Source organism: Thermobia domestica, chromosome 14 (assembly GCF_964235325.1).
Source record: "Thermobia domestica chromosome 14, izTheDome1.hap1.1, whole genome shotgun sequence".
In the NCBI taxonomy this organism is placed as follows: domain Eukaryota; kingdom Metazoa; phylum Arthropoda; class Insecta; order Zygentoma; family Lepismatidae; genus Thermobia; species Thermobia domestica.
In genome coordinates, this window is record NC_137467.1 from 27,262,252 (window position 1) to 27,278,014 (window position 15,763).

General features: G+C 35.5%; 1 protein-coding gene across 3 annotated transcripts in view; it reads right to left on the bottom strand.

Moving 5' to 3' along the window:
* Window positions 1-6,455: 6,455 nt before the first annotated feature.
* The window catches only part of Pgant6 (Polypeptide N-Acetylgalactosaminyltransferase 6), a 55,910-nt gene continuing 46,602 nt past the window's right edge, over window positions 6,456-15,763 (bottom strand). For all 3 annotated transcript variants that reach the window (XM_081737795.1, XM_081737794.1, XM_081737796.1), the window contains exons 12-14: window positions 15,286-15,429; window positions 11,509-11,687; window positions 6,456-8,731 (exon numbers count right to left, since the gene is read on the bottom strand). In XM_081737795.1, coding sequence (XP_081593921.1) covers window positions 11,517-11,687; window positions 15,286-15,429 — 315 coding nt within the window. In that variant the 3' untranslated portion in view covers window positions 6,456-8,731; window positions 11,509-11,516. The remainder of the gene's footprint in view (window positions 8,732-11,508; window positions 11,688-15,285; window positions 15,430-15,763) is intronic.

Below are 15,763 nucleotides of genomic sequence, written 5' to 3' on the forward strand. Positions count from 1 at the left end.
TGTCATGACCATCATATAATCCAAATCTGTCCTTGTCATGTGTCTCTTGACTATTTCCAAATTTCAAAAATTAGTTAACGTGAAACAAAATTTGAGACTGATCAAAGTCATAATAGTTTGTGAGGGGTTCTTAACATAGCATTCCATGAAGAAAAAAATCTAGATGTCGTCTGTAAAATAGAAGGAACACTGAAACACTTTGCATTCGATTTTATGAACGGTACTTTAAGAAAGGTGATCCTTCCTTGATTAGAACAGGTATCACTTTTCCTTCAATGATTTCTCAGTTGTTTTAGGACGTCCTTGGTATATCCCACTTTTCCGTTCAAAAATTGGTGCTGCATATAAGAGAGCTGAGAAAATAATCCTGGAAACACTAATCGAAATCTGCTTTGCACTGGTTCGAGACTTTTCCAAGTTACAAAACTGGAAAGAAGATTTTATTTGGTTTTTGAAACTTCGGACGTGGAATACTAAATTTATTGCAAGCTTCTTATACTTAAATAACATGAATAATATATGTAAATTTGGATATGAATAATTGAATACGCCTGAAATATTATACAACCAGCTATTCTTAAATTCGCTTCGGGTTGCATAACTTCTTAACCAGACAAAGTAGATAATTTTATGTATACTACAAAGGTAACTGAATACGCCTCAGACTTTATACAACCACTTATTCATAAATTTCTTTCGGGTTGCATAACCTATTGATCACAAACAAATAAATTTGAGAGTTATATAGTGTATATTATAAACGGATATTAATTTAAGAATAAATATGGATATCGATAATTGAATATACACCCGAGGCTTTACACAATCACGTTTTTTTTTTTTTCGTAATTTTGTTTCGGGTTGCATAACATCTCGACTGCAGACAAACAATAAATAATTTAAATATAATATTAAAATATGGACAATTGAATACGCCTGAAATTTTATACAATCCGTCATTCTTAATTTTCTTTCAGGCAAAGGTGGCTCTTGAGGGAAGTCATACCTGTAAAAAAATTCAAGTTCTACCAGTTCAAACTCAGGAAAGAGAAGTTTTAATTTGAATGTTCTACTTTTGTATGGGAAAATTAAAGCAGTAGATAAGTTTGCTTGCCTTAGTTTGAAACGAGAAAACTGTAACTTTCACAGGTGTGACTTAACTTACACACCTCTGCTTTCAGGTTGCATTTCACCTTCGTTAGGAACTAAAAGAATAATTATTTGGAATTAGCCTGGCGTGTTGCAAATACTGAACATGTCCATGAAAAAACATTATGAAGAAGCAGCAACTTAGATCTGTAGAGGCCGGTGCTGGTATCAATCGATACGTTTTTGTAATATTATAATTTTAGATTGCAGTACAAAAAAAAAAAAAAAAAAAAAAAAAAAAAAGATAAAGAAAAAGAAAAAAAGAAAAATATGAAAAAATAAAGAAATGAAATCTTTCAATTTAACATTGCATGATTATACCCTTTAGGGTAAGGGAGACGATTGGTTAAGGCAAATGACTGATGATGGAAGAATCGAAGAAATACGAATGTGGAAGGAAACGGAGACACTCGAAGAAAACCCACGGACACAATGTTGTTCACCACAAACTTACTTGGTCGGATATCGAACCAGGGGCCCCAAGCACCAGAGGTAAGCGCTCTGCCACTTAGCCATCATGCCTCTCTAGATTATATTACAGTTTAATCACGCAACATATGTATGTTCGGCTGGAATTCATAGTAATTCTAAATGAAAAAAAAAATATAACTGGATAATGTTAAAGTCATTAAGAGTGATACACTCTTATTGAAATAATGTTAAATAAGGATATTTAATTACATATATAGGGCTAACATGGAATAATATATACGGCTAACATGGACTCTAATTAATAATCTGGGGATTACAACATAATTATGTTCATTTATGAGATGCTAAATTCTCATTAAGCAATATTTACACTCCATACTTAAGTAAAACTTTCAATGGTAATAAAATTGATCAGACAGAGAGAGAGAGAGAGAGAGCATTAATGTTGCTTTCAAAGACCTACTCTTCACACTGATTGATTGGTATTTACATCCTTTGCCAGTATCGAGGCTATATAGAACAAGACATACTGTTCATAATGATTGATTGGTATTTACGTCGTCAGTATCGAGGATATATAGGAAGAGATCTACAGTTCATATTGATTGATTGGTATTTACGTCCTTTGTCAGTATCATGTCCTATGTAGGACAAGACCTACTATTCACACTAATTGGTATTTATGTCCCTTGTCAGTATCGATGCTATGTAGGACAAGATCTACTGTCCATACTGATTGATTAGTATTTACGTCCTTTGACAGTATCGATGCTATATAGGACGAGACCTGCTGTTCATATTGATTCATTGATACTGTCGGTATTGAGGGTATATAGGAAAAGACCTACCTACTGTTCATACTAGTTGATTGGTATTTACGTCCTTTGTTAGTATCCAGGCTATATAGGAAAAGACCTACTGTTCATATTGATTGATTGGTATTTACGTCCTTTGTTAGTATCGTGGCTATATAGGACGAGACACTGAAATTGGTATTTACGTCCTTTGTTTGTATCGAAGCTATATAGGAGAGACCTACCTTTCATGTTGATTGATTGGTATTTACATCCTTTGTCAGTATCAAGGATTTGTAGGACGTAACCTACTATTTCATAGACCTTTATCAGCATCACGGCTATATAAGACAAGACCTGCAGTTTAAAAGAGGGATTTGAATCATTGTAGTGCGTTTTAGCCACTGGACTAAAGATGAGAGCAAATATTTTAAAGTAGGTTTCAGAACAAGATGCTCGATAAAGGGGTTTTAGTTCAAGAGTTTTGTGTAACCCTAATGATATTTGATTTGTGAAAAACATTACAAGTGTATAAAACAAACAGAACAAACGAAGCCATTAGCAAAGACAATAAGCATTAAAACTTAAATGTTATAGATATAAATTTTGCTCTCTAATTCCGGTTAGAAGAGTTACTTTTGTCTTTCAATATCACCAGCGTTCAAATGTAATAGTTTGTTTCCTCACGTGTATATATTTAATTTGACTTGTAATAAACTATGTTATATTTTCGAGACTGATAAAATATTTTACATAATTACTATTGTATTTCCATTCAAGTAATTTTTTCTTATGTTTTGTCATGACGTTAAGTTCCTTTTAAATGTTAGATGCATTATTATTAAAAACTGGTAACATTTTTTAAAAAATACGTATTCACAGAACACCTTCAATGTTAGTTGCAAATATTGACTGACAATTGCGACTTACACCTTCATGTATATAATACAGCATGGTATCAGTAGTAACACTGGGATCGTTCCGAGAGGGATGGAATCGTCACTGATTATCCGATGGTGTCATTTATCACGCTCTAAACGTTAATTGTACTTGAGAAGTACGAGTTTCTTACATTCTCAACACAATACTACATGTGATAGAATATAAGTAAGAGTTTATGCTACAAGTGATGGAATATAAGTAAGAGTTTACGCTACATGTAGCAGAATATAAGTACGAGTTTATGCTGCATACGTGACAAAATAAAAGTGTTCATACTACATGTGACATAATGTAAGTAAGAATCTATACTATATGTGACAGAATATATAAGTAAGAGTTTATGCTACATGAGACAATATAAGTAGGAGTTTATGCTACATATGACAGAATATAAGTAAGAGTTTATGCTACATGTAGTAGAATACAAATAAGTTTATACTGCATACGTGACAACATAAAAGTGCTTATACTACATGTGACAGAATATAAGTTAGAATCTACACTATATGTGACAGGATATGTAAGTAAGAGTTCATGCTACACGTGACAAAATATACGCAGGAGTTTACGCTACATGTGACAGAATATCAGTAAGAATTTATGCTACATGAGATAAGTAAGAGTTTATGATACATGTGACAGAAGGTAGTTAAGTTTATGCTACATGTAACAGAATATAGCTAAGAGTTTATGATACATGTGACAGAATATAACTCAGATTTTAGCTTCAATTATGTGTGAATCTTTTACAAATACATTACTTCAAACTCTTTTGATCCTTGCACTTTTGTGCACTACCAAGATTTATGCATAGGAATAAAAATATTAGGAAAAATAAACACCTTATTACTTAACAAAATATATTTAAATCTCTCTCAAGTGATTAAAACACTTTCAGTTTTCTAGGAATGTAATTTCAAAATATATACAGTGAAACCTCTCAATAATGGTAATCGATGGGATATGATTACTTCTCCGTAAATGACAGGTGTCCGCTACAGAGAAGTTACATAAACTTAGATTACTCACATGAGGTAATCGTATGCAGTGTATAGTAAATGCATAAGTGTAAATATTGAAACACTGTATTCAGAGTTCGAATTACTAGGAAAATAAGACAGAAATCTGCAAAGGAAACAAAATTATTGTTAGAAGATGTACTGCAAAATATAATGCGTATGTAAAAGTGTTCTTTTCAAGTGCAAGTCATACTTCTACGAAAAATCAATTAGCCTACTGACTGTAAAAATAAACGCAATCCAAGAACACACAACAATATTGTTATAATTATTAAATACTGAAAAATGTTGCCAGAATTAACTAATCGCAACTGTTCATGAACTTTTTGGAAAAAAAAAAAAAAAAAAAAAACTGAAATAATTCTATAGTTTCCTGCTGACACTAGTCCCTGATCGAAATTAGCTTGTACCTGCTGGATCAATTACAGAAATCAAACTGAAGATTTATTTTCCAATTGCAGCAAGTACTTTTTTTATAGGCTGAGGATACTTTTTCTCCGTTATGATGAGGTTACCAAAACGTTGGGGGGGGGGGGGATGACTTTCTGTTTCCGTAAAAGGGAATTATATACAGTAAAGTCCCTAAAACTCTGTACTCGATGATAACCCGGCAGTCTGGATAACTCGAGCACACCCTGGCAGGCCGAAAAACAAAAAAACCCGCGCGCAGACCCGTTCAAGGTCATTGCAGGGTATTTTTCTGAGGTCTGTCTTATTAAGTAACTTACTGCACAGTGTGTATTCATTAATTTTCATTTTCATGTATAGCATAGGCTCTATATCTTCACAAAGTACGTAATTTTCCTTTGTTTAAGGGTAATTGGGTAGTTTATTCTCTGTTGTATTCTCAAGCAATCAATATTTGAGGAAACACTCATACTTATTCTTTTTTAACCTCATACCCGATAACCCGGCATTTTCACAAACTCGGCCACTCTCCGGTCCACATTAGACAGAGTTTTTGGGATTCTACTGTACTTTTGCCGAGACAAAAAAAAAGTTCATCCGTATGACAATGGTGTCCGATAAGGGAGATTTCACTGCATAGAGAACAAAATCCAACCGAAGCCGTATTTGTAAGCGATGTGCTTTATATAATAGTTACCACGGCAAACAAACCCTCTCCATATTACACTCTTTAGCATGAATCGGAAGTTACTTATTTACAGAATTATAGACTCCAAAGTATATATATATATATATATATATATATGTATATGGTATCACATTTACACAAATAATTGGATATTTACATATTGGCACTCAATCATACATACATTGCAATTTACAAGCTAACAATTATTATTCTTTGACCAAGTGGTAGTTTATCGTAATAACATGGACGGATTAAAAGTTCTGAATAAGATATGATACTTATACCTTCCAACAAGTTAGAGCATAGTTTTGTATTGAGAATAAAAATAAAATACAAGTTCGGTTTCTAATATCAGAATGTTCACTGAATCAGTAAATATAAAAATATTCAATCACTTCTTTTGTCTTCAGGAGAACTTAGCTGTAACGTTACATACACTGGCTAACTGTTCCTTTACGTCCTTGTGCTACACCTGCTATTTATTATTTATATAAACTTCAAACCCCACCGGTGCAATTGGTAGAGTCTGTCTATTTCAGGTGTGCTCTCGGAAAATATGCCAAAGATACTTCGGTCTCACGCCCGCCAACCACTGACGGAATAAACTCACCCTTTGCTTACAGAAAAGAAGTGAATGACATCAGGTGTGTTGCCAATTTGTCATTCAGTCGTTTGGTCTTGACGAGTGAAGATCGTAGGCTACTTAGAATGGATAGCGAGCGACAAAAGGGGCACACTTGAAACAGAACGGATCTAGATGCATAAACCATCAATGAAGAAGCTTACCTGTTGCGTCCAGTGTTTGATCAACTCCGATGACAATTTCGTCGGGAACTGTCAAACTTGATTGAATCGACGAATCTTTAAGTCTCCATTTTCTACGTTCCTTTTCTGAGCTGCTTCATGCTTGTTAACGTAAACTTTAATTACAAAAGAAATGAAATTAAATCTTTAAGTTTTACGTCCCACGGTTATGCCGGCTATGCTAAAGGAAACGGTGATGATGAGAAATGAATGAAATGGTGGAATGAAGAAAGTGGGAGGAAACGAACCTCGAGAAAACCCACGCACACGGTGTTTGTCTACAAAAAAGTTCCCTTGGCGCGAGCTGGGATCGAACCAGAGACCCCATGCACCAGTTACGAACGGTCTACCACTGAGCCACCGCGGCCCGCTAATTACAAAATAATACAAGATTTAACATGATGAACGAGAAACAGAATTTACAAGAAATTAAGAAAATTGCAGAAGATATCTAAAATACATATCACTACAATTACAAAAAAAGGCTTTATGAGCAATTTAACTCTGGGACATCTGATCTGGCAATTCTGACAACTAATACGTAGAATATGGAGCTGCGGTAGTTACAATAATGTAACATGTACAATAATAACTTGCAACATCGCTTAATTTTAATTTCCATTTTCTAATATACAGTGTCTATAGTGATCTAGGAGCCAATACTCACAATGGAAATGAATTGGTTAGAATGTAGAGAAGAGACGTAGAAACCAGTGGGGACAGATATAGTGTGACTCCGGATGTTACAGTAAGAATGACCTGAGACAGAAAGTACAAATTGAATTCACTGACGAACGAACTTTAGATGAAGTCGTGACCGGATGGTCAACTTGGCGGCGCCAAGTGGGGGCGGTGGGGCGTGACATTTTTTTCTTAAGGCAAATTTCAAAAAAAATTTTCACACTTAGTTTTCAAGGTATCTGATTGAAATTTTACATACGGATCGTGTGCACCTTCGTTTTATTATTATTATTATTATTATTATTATTATTATTATTAAAGATCTATACGAACCCGGGCCAGGGCCCGAGGAGCGCAAGTGTTCCGAAGGAATGATTTTTTTTTTTTCAGAAAAAATCCAGTTTTCCAGTTTTTCCCGATTCGGGGTAGATATGGACACGTGAGTGGTACCGTTGGAAAGGGTGCGTAAAACTGAAGAAAATGGCGTTTCAACCATGACGCTAGACCAAATAGTAATGGCGAAGTAATTTTTTTTTTAGACTTTCAAAAATTTTTCCGCCCTTTGTTTTCAAGATACAAGATTGAAATTTTATATAGGCATTGTATACATAACTACGTATTTTTCAAGAGATTTTCAGATCCCTACATGAACTCAGCAAAAATTTCTAAAAAAAAAAACTCCTGGTTTTTCCCGATTTTCCCATTTCTGATGTACAATACGGACAAGCGAGTGGTACCGTTAAAAAGGATGCTGTAGTCTATATATATATATATATAAAGATATAAATCAGGATCCTACGATAAATAGTAAGGAAGCAGTAGCTGTTTGAGTAAAAGTCTAAAATTTACCTCAAACAGTGGAGGTCCTAAAAGGGTTAAAGGATATTACAATTATAGAAATACAACAGTATATAACTTACGGAATATACGAGAGTGAGACAAAGTACATTCTTCATTTCGTTGCTACTACTACTACTAATAATTTTATTTAAAAAACTTCGATCGTTGCGCAACATTGCAACTATAACATTAGCTGCTACTGGTAGAAACTACAAGCATGAATATTCATGATTTGATAAAGTTGACAGTAACCGACGAAACTGTCATCAGAATTGATCGAAAATTGAACGCATCAGATACTCTTCTTTTAATTTACCATACAAACCACCCTTTCCTATCATACTGTTTTGTCTTCAAGAGAGCTAATTACAGAACACTGCGAGGTCTAAACTACCTTCATGAATATCTTACGTAGAATGCGATTCCGCATCAACTATTGCACAATGAAATATAATCTTTATTCCAAAACGGAGAGCTGAAACGGAAACAGAACCATCTATACAAAATTTTCCACGCCTTACTGTCTAACAACATTTTTTGTTTTTTCTCCACGAAAACTATGCTCTATTTATTAATAGTTCCGAATAAACTGCACACACAAACTGTACAGATATCACAGAAAAGGAACACTAAGAAAATAAAGAAAAAAAGTTACTGATATTGGACCATAAGAGTAGCTTGGTCAATGACTTCAACTATTTTTGACAAATAGTTACGACTTACGCACTATACAAATACTACACACAAAATACTTGATATGGTGCTGTCCTGATTGTTTCAATGTATCACTGGATATTTTATTCCTTCGTCTCTTGTATTTGTTGCACTATGGAATTAAACGTGACTTTCAGTCTTGAAGAGGTTATACTGATTCTGATTGATTATAATGGCACAAATGCTTGTATGAGCTGGAATGGCAGAATTATTTTTAATCACAGATTCTACGTCAATCGCCCCTCACACATCCTATTAACCTGTAAAAGATAAAAACAAAACTGGAATATCTGTTATAATTCAAAATGTCAATCTGATTATGAGAAAAAATTAACTGCCATGTTGATATTGGAATACTCACCAACTTTAAAATGAACGCATCAACACAGATTTAATTTTAAACAAGTTATTAAAGTTAAAATTATACTTACGAAATTAAAACAAATTATAAGTGTGGAAGCCCGGGTATGATAGAATTTAAAACCAGGTTACAAGTAAAAATTAATCTTCAGTTCAATGCTTTATAAAGCACTAAATTCATTTGATTAAATTTGGAGTAGATATACAGGGTGTTTCAAAACAACACCGACAACGTTTGGGAGGTGATTCCTGACACCAAGATATGACAGAAAGTATAGACCAACCTGACTGCAGAAAACATGAAAAAATGAAATTTACAGGTCCAAAGCTCCAAAACTATGGAATCTACCGTAGTCGGGTCAAGAATTCACTTAGGAACTAATATGTGCCTATCAAAAAACACATATTTCAGAATCCTGTGGTACTCACGCAACAATTTTTATAGAGGGAGTTTGGCTACAGGCATATTATATGCAGTACTCACAAACTACCTTTAAGAAGTACCGCAGAATTATGAAACATGGATATTTGGATAGGGCACATACTAGTTCCTAAGTGAAGTCTTGATCTGACTACGGTAGGTCCTATAGTATTGGAGCTATGGACCCTTAAATTCATGTTTTCGGCTGCCTATAACTCCGAAGTGACGGATTTCTGCAGCCAGGTTGTTTTACACTTTTTGTCTGGTCTTGGTGTCAGGAATCACCCTCCAAACGTTGTCGGTGTTATTTTGAAACACTCTGTATACTGGGGTGGTTAAAAAATATATATATATGCATTTTAAAAATGTTATATATACGATACGCTTCAATTTGCGTTGGCTACGGGTTCTAGTAGTAGTACTGTCGTTCAAAAACAGCAACGTATCATGTTAGTATTATTCAATGCGATGCGATACAATGCAAATACGATTGTCGTTCCAGCAACGGAAAACATTCTGAAATGGTACTGGAAGTTCGAGAGTAACTGTTAAGTGCAACGACAATAAGGGCAGGGATATGGAACTCAACCTCTAATACGCCTAAGCATTGCTCGCTTGCGCAAAAAGTTTGAAAGAAAAGAAACATCGATGGATATACATAAGGGAGATCGAGTCTAACTCGCACAGCCATAAGGAAGCATAATCTATTTCAGGTGTTAGATGCATTCAGACATTCACCACAGAAATCAACAAAATAATGTTCATCTAGAATAGTAAAGAATAGGACAACAGTGCCTCATTTTGAACCTCTCGTTGGCATGTTCAAATGCATGTTCCAATCTCATCACTAGTAACACTTTTTTTTTGGGGGGGGGGGGGGGAATGAAAATGTTATTTCATGCTGAATGTGAACAACAATAATGAAACGAACACTCTTTTGCAGGAGTAGCCATTTGTTCTGGTGCGTCAATTGGGGCTCGTACCATGACTCACGTATACTGGAGATGATCCTCCTAGCTGCGTGGTACGCGAGGAATACATATAGTATACATATTAATGTAACTTGCTTGTCTGTTTGACAACAGTAATATTCACTTTATGCACGATATTCCCTGATTGTTTTTCATCGTTGCCACTCGCATTCAGCATTAAATAACGTTTTCCACCGAATGAAAGTGTTAATGGTAGTGAGATTACAACATGGTTCGTGTGGTTAGCACAGACAAACTTTTTCCCTACTCGATTCCGAGCAGTGATAACTGTGTCCTGATATACATTTTACTTTCAATGGGCCGTGCAATGTTGCAACATCTTCGTAACTTTAATGGGCTCTACCACAGAAGCAAGCTTCCGGAGGTTAAAGGTCATATCATGTTCTCATCTTCTATTTACCTCTAGTATCAATTCCTGAAAAGTTTGGGCGCGAGATTTTGAATGCCCAAAATTGATAAGGAGTATATATGCTGGGTTTTATCTCCCAAACTTCAGAGATACATGACATACTATATTCTTTGCAGAAAACTACATCAGCATTTGAAAAAAAGAAATCTTATTCCTTACTTTCGTGATGAAAGTAGTTTTCTATCCAGAGCTTACTGTAATAGTATGGCTTGGTACTTGATTTCCTGAAGACGAATAGGAATGGCGAAAGAAGCCTTTAAGAGGAAGAAAAGTCTGTTTTGTAGGACCTTGAATAAAGTTTTGAGAAAAAGACTCATAAAATGCTTCGTGTGGACTGTTGTACTGTATGGGACGGAAACATGGACATTACGTAAAAGTGATGAAAAACGACTGGAAGCCTTCAAAAATGTGGGTGTGAAGAAGAATGGAAAGAAGTAGTTGGGTCGAACGGAAAACGAATAAGAGGGTGTTAGAAATGGTGGGGGAGAAAAGAACACTTCTAGATATTATTGAGAAGAGGAAAAGAAAGTGATTGGGACATTGCCTAAGAAGAAATTGTATCATAAGGAACGTCCTAGAAGGTATGGTGGCAGGAAAGAGAAGGAGGGGGCGAAGGAGACTACAATTAATGGATGATATAAGAGCAGAAAGATCATACGTCAAGACGAAGAGGTTGACGGAGAACCGTGGAGCATAGGAGCTTTTCAGCTACGGCAAGTGACCTGCCAATAAGGGCAGAATACTTATGATGATGATGGTACTTGATTAGTGAATTACTCTTGCTATTTTATACAATATCATAAATTATGCATCTTCAGCAAAATAGGCAAAATTAAGAAAAATTGAAATACTTACTAATTAAATTACGTTGGGCCTAAGTTATTCCAATTTTCTAGAGCTTTTATATTCACTGATTCAAATTTCCACTTCTGTGTTAACGATTCCCTATCGCATTTCGTAACATATATTTCTTTACTTCCAGGGTTACAGTCCAAACACCTGTGGTTGCCTCCATGTACTAACCACTGCGTTTCCTGGGAAAAAGAGAGAGAGAGAGAGAGAGAAACACTTGCAATTATTTAAATACTATAAACAACGAAATGAAGGATGTCATATATGTTTTAGTTTTCCATCAAGCTCACAACATGCAATATTGTACCCACTTCTACTTGACATTGAAGACATCAAAAATTTTAATAAACAATTTTAATAAACACTGGCTGTAAGCATACGTCATTGCCCGGTTTTAGTTCAGAAATTGTATAAAAAGAGTGAGTACCCATCGTTGTCCGGTCTTAATTCAAAACGTGTATAAAAAGAGATAGAAGAATGTTTCTACAACATTCTATTCCTCTGACATTTATCCTCTGCTGTTACGTAAGCTCGCATAGCACAGGAGTAATGTAGATAACATACATCCAAAAGGGTTCTTAGAAATAAGCAAAGAAGAAATCAGCATAACGCTTTACCTCACACGATTTCCTCCGTCCCACCTCAACCCGAGTCGAAAATCGACGGGGAAATAAAAAATTGCTTATACAATTAGATCTAGTGAAGGGCTAGGTCACTCTGCGAATCTACTGAAACTCCAGCCGTTTCTGAAAGGTTGACCATGAATGATGAAAAGTGGATAACGTACGGCAACAATGTGCGAGAAAGATCGTAGTTGAAGCGAGAAGCCCCACAGTCTACAGCAAAGTCTACCGACTCCTAGCAAAATTATGCCGTGTATTTGGTGGTATTTTGGAAGCGCATTGTGCATCACGAGCTACTGCCACCGGGCAGAAGGACAGAGTCGAAACTGTACGATCGATAGTTAGCGCGAGTGCAACTAGCAATTCAAAATAAATGGCTGGAACTGATTACCAGAAAAGGCGTCATATACCACGCTGGCAACGCCAGACCGCATATATCTTTAACGACCCGTTAGAAATTCAAAGAACTTGGCTGGGAGGTTTTAATGGACCCACCGTATAGCCCAGATATGGCACCGTCAGATTATCGTTTGTTTCGATCTCTGCAGAGCTTTCTGAATAGTGGTAAGTTCTGTTTGCGGGTTTTAAAAGAGGTTTGTGAAAACCACGTGCCACAATTTTTTGACCAAAAATCACGTAAGTTCTACAGTGACGGGATGATAGTGTTCCCGCAAAAATGAAAAAAGTTCATCAAACAAAACGTTGCATACGTGGTTTCATAATGCTGTTTTCTGATCATAATAAAAATATTCTCAACTTTGACCTTTAAAGGCTCAATATTTTTTAGACAACCTGATATTACCGTTACTGTGCTATGGTGATCAAAGTTGAACCGAAAAATGGCTTATTTCTAGCACCTCCGCTGTCAAAAGAGGATTAATGGAGAAGATGGAACCTATTCTTGGGACGCTGAATCGAGTCCTAGAAAACAGCTTCTCGGCGTTTACGCTTTGATTCTAGTCGACAGACATACGTACACTCATGTCCAAAATTATTGTCGCATGTCTATAAATATGTTGTTGTAGGAATATAATTTGATAACGAATTCGTCTGGTATTTCTTATAATGTTAGTACGTGTATAATCGGCAAAGACATGTATGTGACAAATTTCATGTCAGAAGAGCAGTAAATAAGAACAATAAAACGAAAATAAAACTTTCTTGTCCATTTAACATTTTATTTTACTTATTCTAATTTTCGTATTAATAATTCTTTTCCTATGAAATTTAACATAAATATACATTTCCCGATTATACACATAGTATCAGTATTAAAAGTACCCTGCAAAATCATTATCAAATTATATTCTTACAAGAAGACAGTTATAGATATGCGACAATCATTTTGGACATGAGTGTACTAGCCGTTCTATAATTTAACAGATAAACTTCTTCACTCTACCAATAACGACCTAGTACAATGGTGTAACAAGTGACATCTGTACCTTAATCTTTAGTTCATGAAACTATGGATAGTAATTCTCATGTAACCTTATTGAAGCTCAAGTAACTATACTGGTATATAGTTAGCTTGGTTTAAATGCATTATTTTTTGCATTTCTCTTTGAACGTCTATGTTATTGGTCTTATTTACTAGAAAACACTTCCCTCTTACTGTTTATATGATTTTCAGTTGAAAGAAACATATCTGTATTAATAAGAAGGAAGAGGGGTGGAATGGTGTCTTCCTTTATTGCAAAATAATACTAATAAATAAAATAAAATCAATGCTCCAAACACGTTCATTCACTGGATGCTACTTGCAAGAGGGAACAGTTCTCTTCCTTTAATGTGGTATGCCTATCAGATTTCAGAACTATTCCTGGTTTTTGTAGGCTAAGGAGGCAAATCTCATTGTGTCGTTTAAAAGAAATACAAAATTTAAATTTCCACTGTTTCCCCTCCTTTGGCTAGGCTTACTTTAATAGACATAAAACATGCCTTTCATAAATCTTTGATATATTCCGCGTATTTTGCATGTCCCTAAACCAATTATGGAATGATCTATTGGCATTTGAAAATAACTTTACTGCATTTCATTCAAAACGAAGCTTGGGATTCAAGGGGTTGCATGTCGGAACGGCCTTCAGCTCCTAAAGTTTGACTTCAAAAACACCCACGACATAGTTTTTGTTCTACGTGGAAAATGATCTTGAATAGAGAAGCAGGCCCAACGAATTACCCTTTCATTTAATATCCAACGATTATGCCCTTTAGGCTACACGAAACAAATGATTATTGAAAGTGGATGATTATAATAGAATTGGTGGAATGATAAAGTGGAAGAAAGCGGGAGAATCCCGAGAAAACCTACGAACACGATAATACCCATCACGAACTCTCACGCCCTGGAATTGAACGAGAGACCCCTCGCACAAGATATGAGCGTTCTACCGCTAAGCAGCTGTGCGAACTAAACATTCAGGTTGCTGGTACACTCCGTAAAGTACACATTTAAATCGAAACTCCTGCTGATGTTGTTGGTGTGTGATAACTAATGCTTCAATGGTTACCAGCTGCTAAGATAGAACAACACAAACGCGTCACAAACAAGAAGTCCAAACAAACTCGTCGTCAGAGAGACTCTTATGGGCCCGGACACACTACGGGCATGAGAGCGGGCGTGGAGCATTAATGGTGGTCATTATGAAAAGAAAAACACAAATCGTCCACGATAGAATGCCCATGAACGGCATAAGCCTGAAGTAATATTTCAACGATATGTTAATGCTAGTTCATTTACTTCTACACAAGGGCTAACAACAGAACTAGTGCGGTAAGTTCCAATAACTACCAGAATGCCCACGTGATTAATGGCATCCAGATGCTTTAATAGATACGAGGGACCAGAAGAACCGCAATACAGTCATAGTCTAACTTGTACAGTACAAACCGAACAAAACAACGCAATAAGCAAGTAAGTGCGGTGGTAAAGAATAGATAGCAAATCAAAAACTTTAGATTACAGATGTGCGATTCTCATGTTCGTGTCAAATGATGAACACGCCTAGAAACTTTACTATTTCCGAATATTGATTTTCACAATGCTTTTCTACATAACATCTCTCAGAAACTTTACAGTGTTAGAGACATATTTTGTATGTGAGAACGGCTCTAATACGCACTCATCTTTTGGAAAAAGTCTGTTTTTACTTACCGTATCATATTTCCAAAGTTGATTTCCTCCCATGCCGTGACAATTCCAAAGAAGAACTGGTGCCTTTTTGTCAAGACTAGAGACATCCCAGCAGACCGTTCGGCCTTTGGGTCGAATATCTTTATGCCACGTGAGAGCAAATGTCTGCAATTAAAAGAAAAAACAAAATGCAAGGCAAAAATTCATTTCTAAATTTTTTGGAGATCTTAAAGCAGAATATTTAAAACGTTAAATAAATATTCATCTTGATAAGCACAATGTGCTAGCATGCTCAACAATAAATATCTTTCAGTTTCTTACAAGTATGTAGTGAGAAATACCCCAAGTGCTCATTAAGAAAGTATTTATAAAAGCATCAACTTCTAAGAGAATTGAAGTCTGGTTTAACCGATAAATCTACATTATAAAATTGAAAGTGACTACGTTTGTGACTCTTAATCTCTTGAACCACCCGACCAATCTCGATCAAACGTAAATG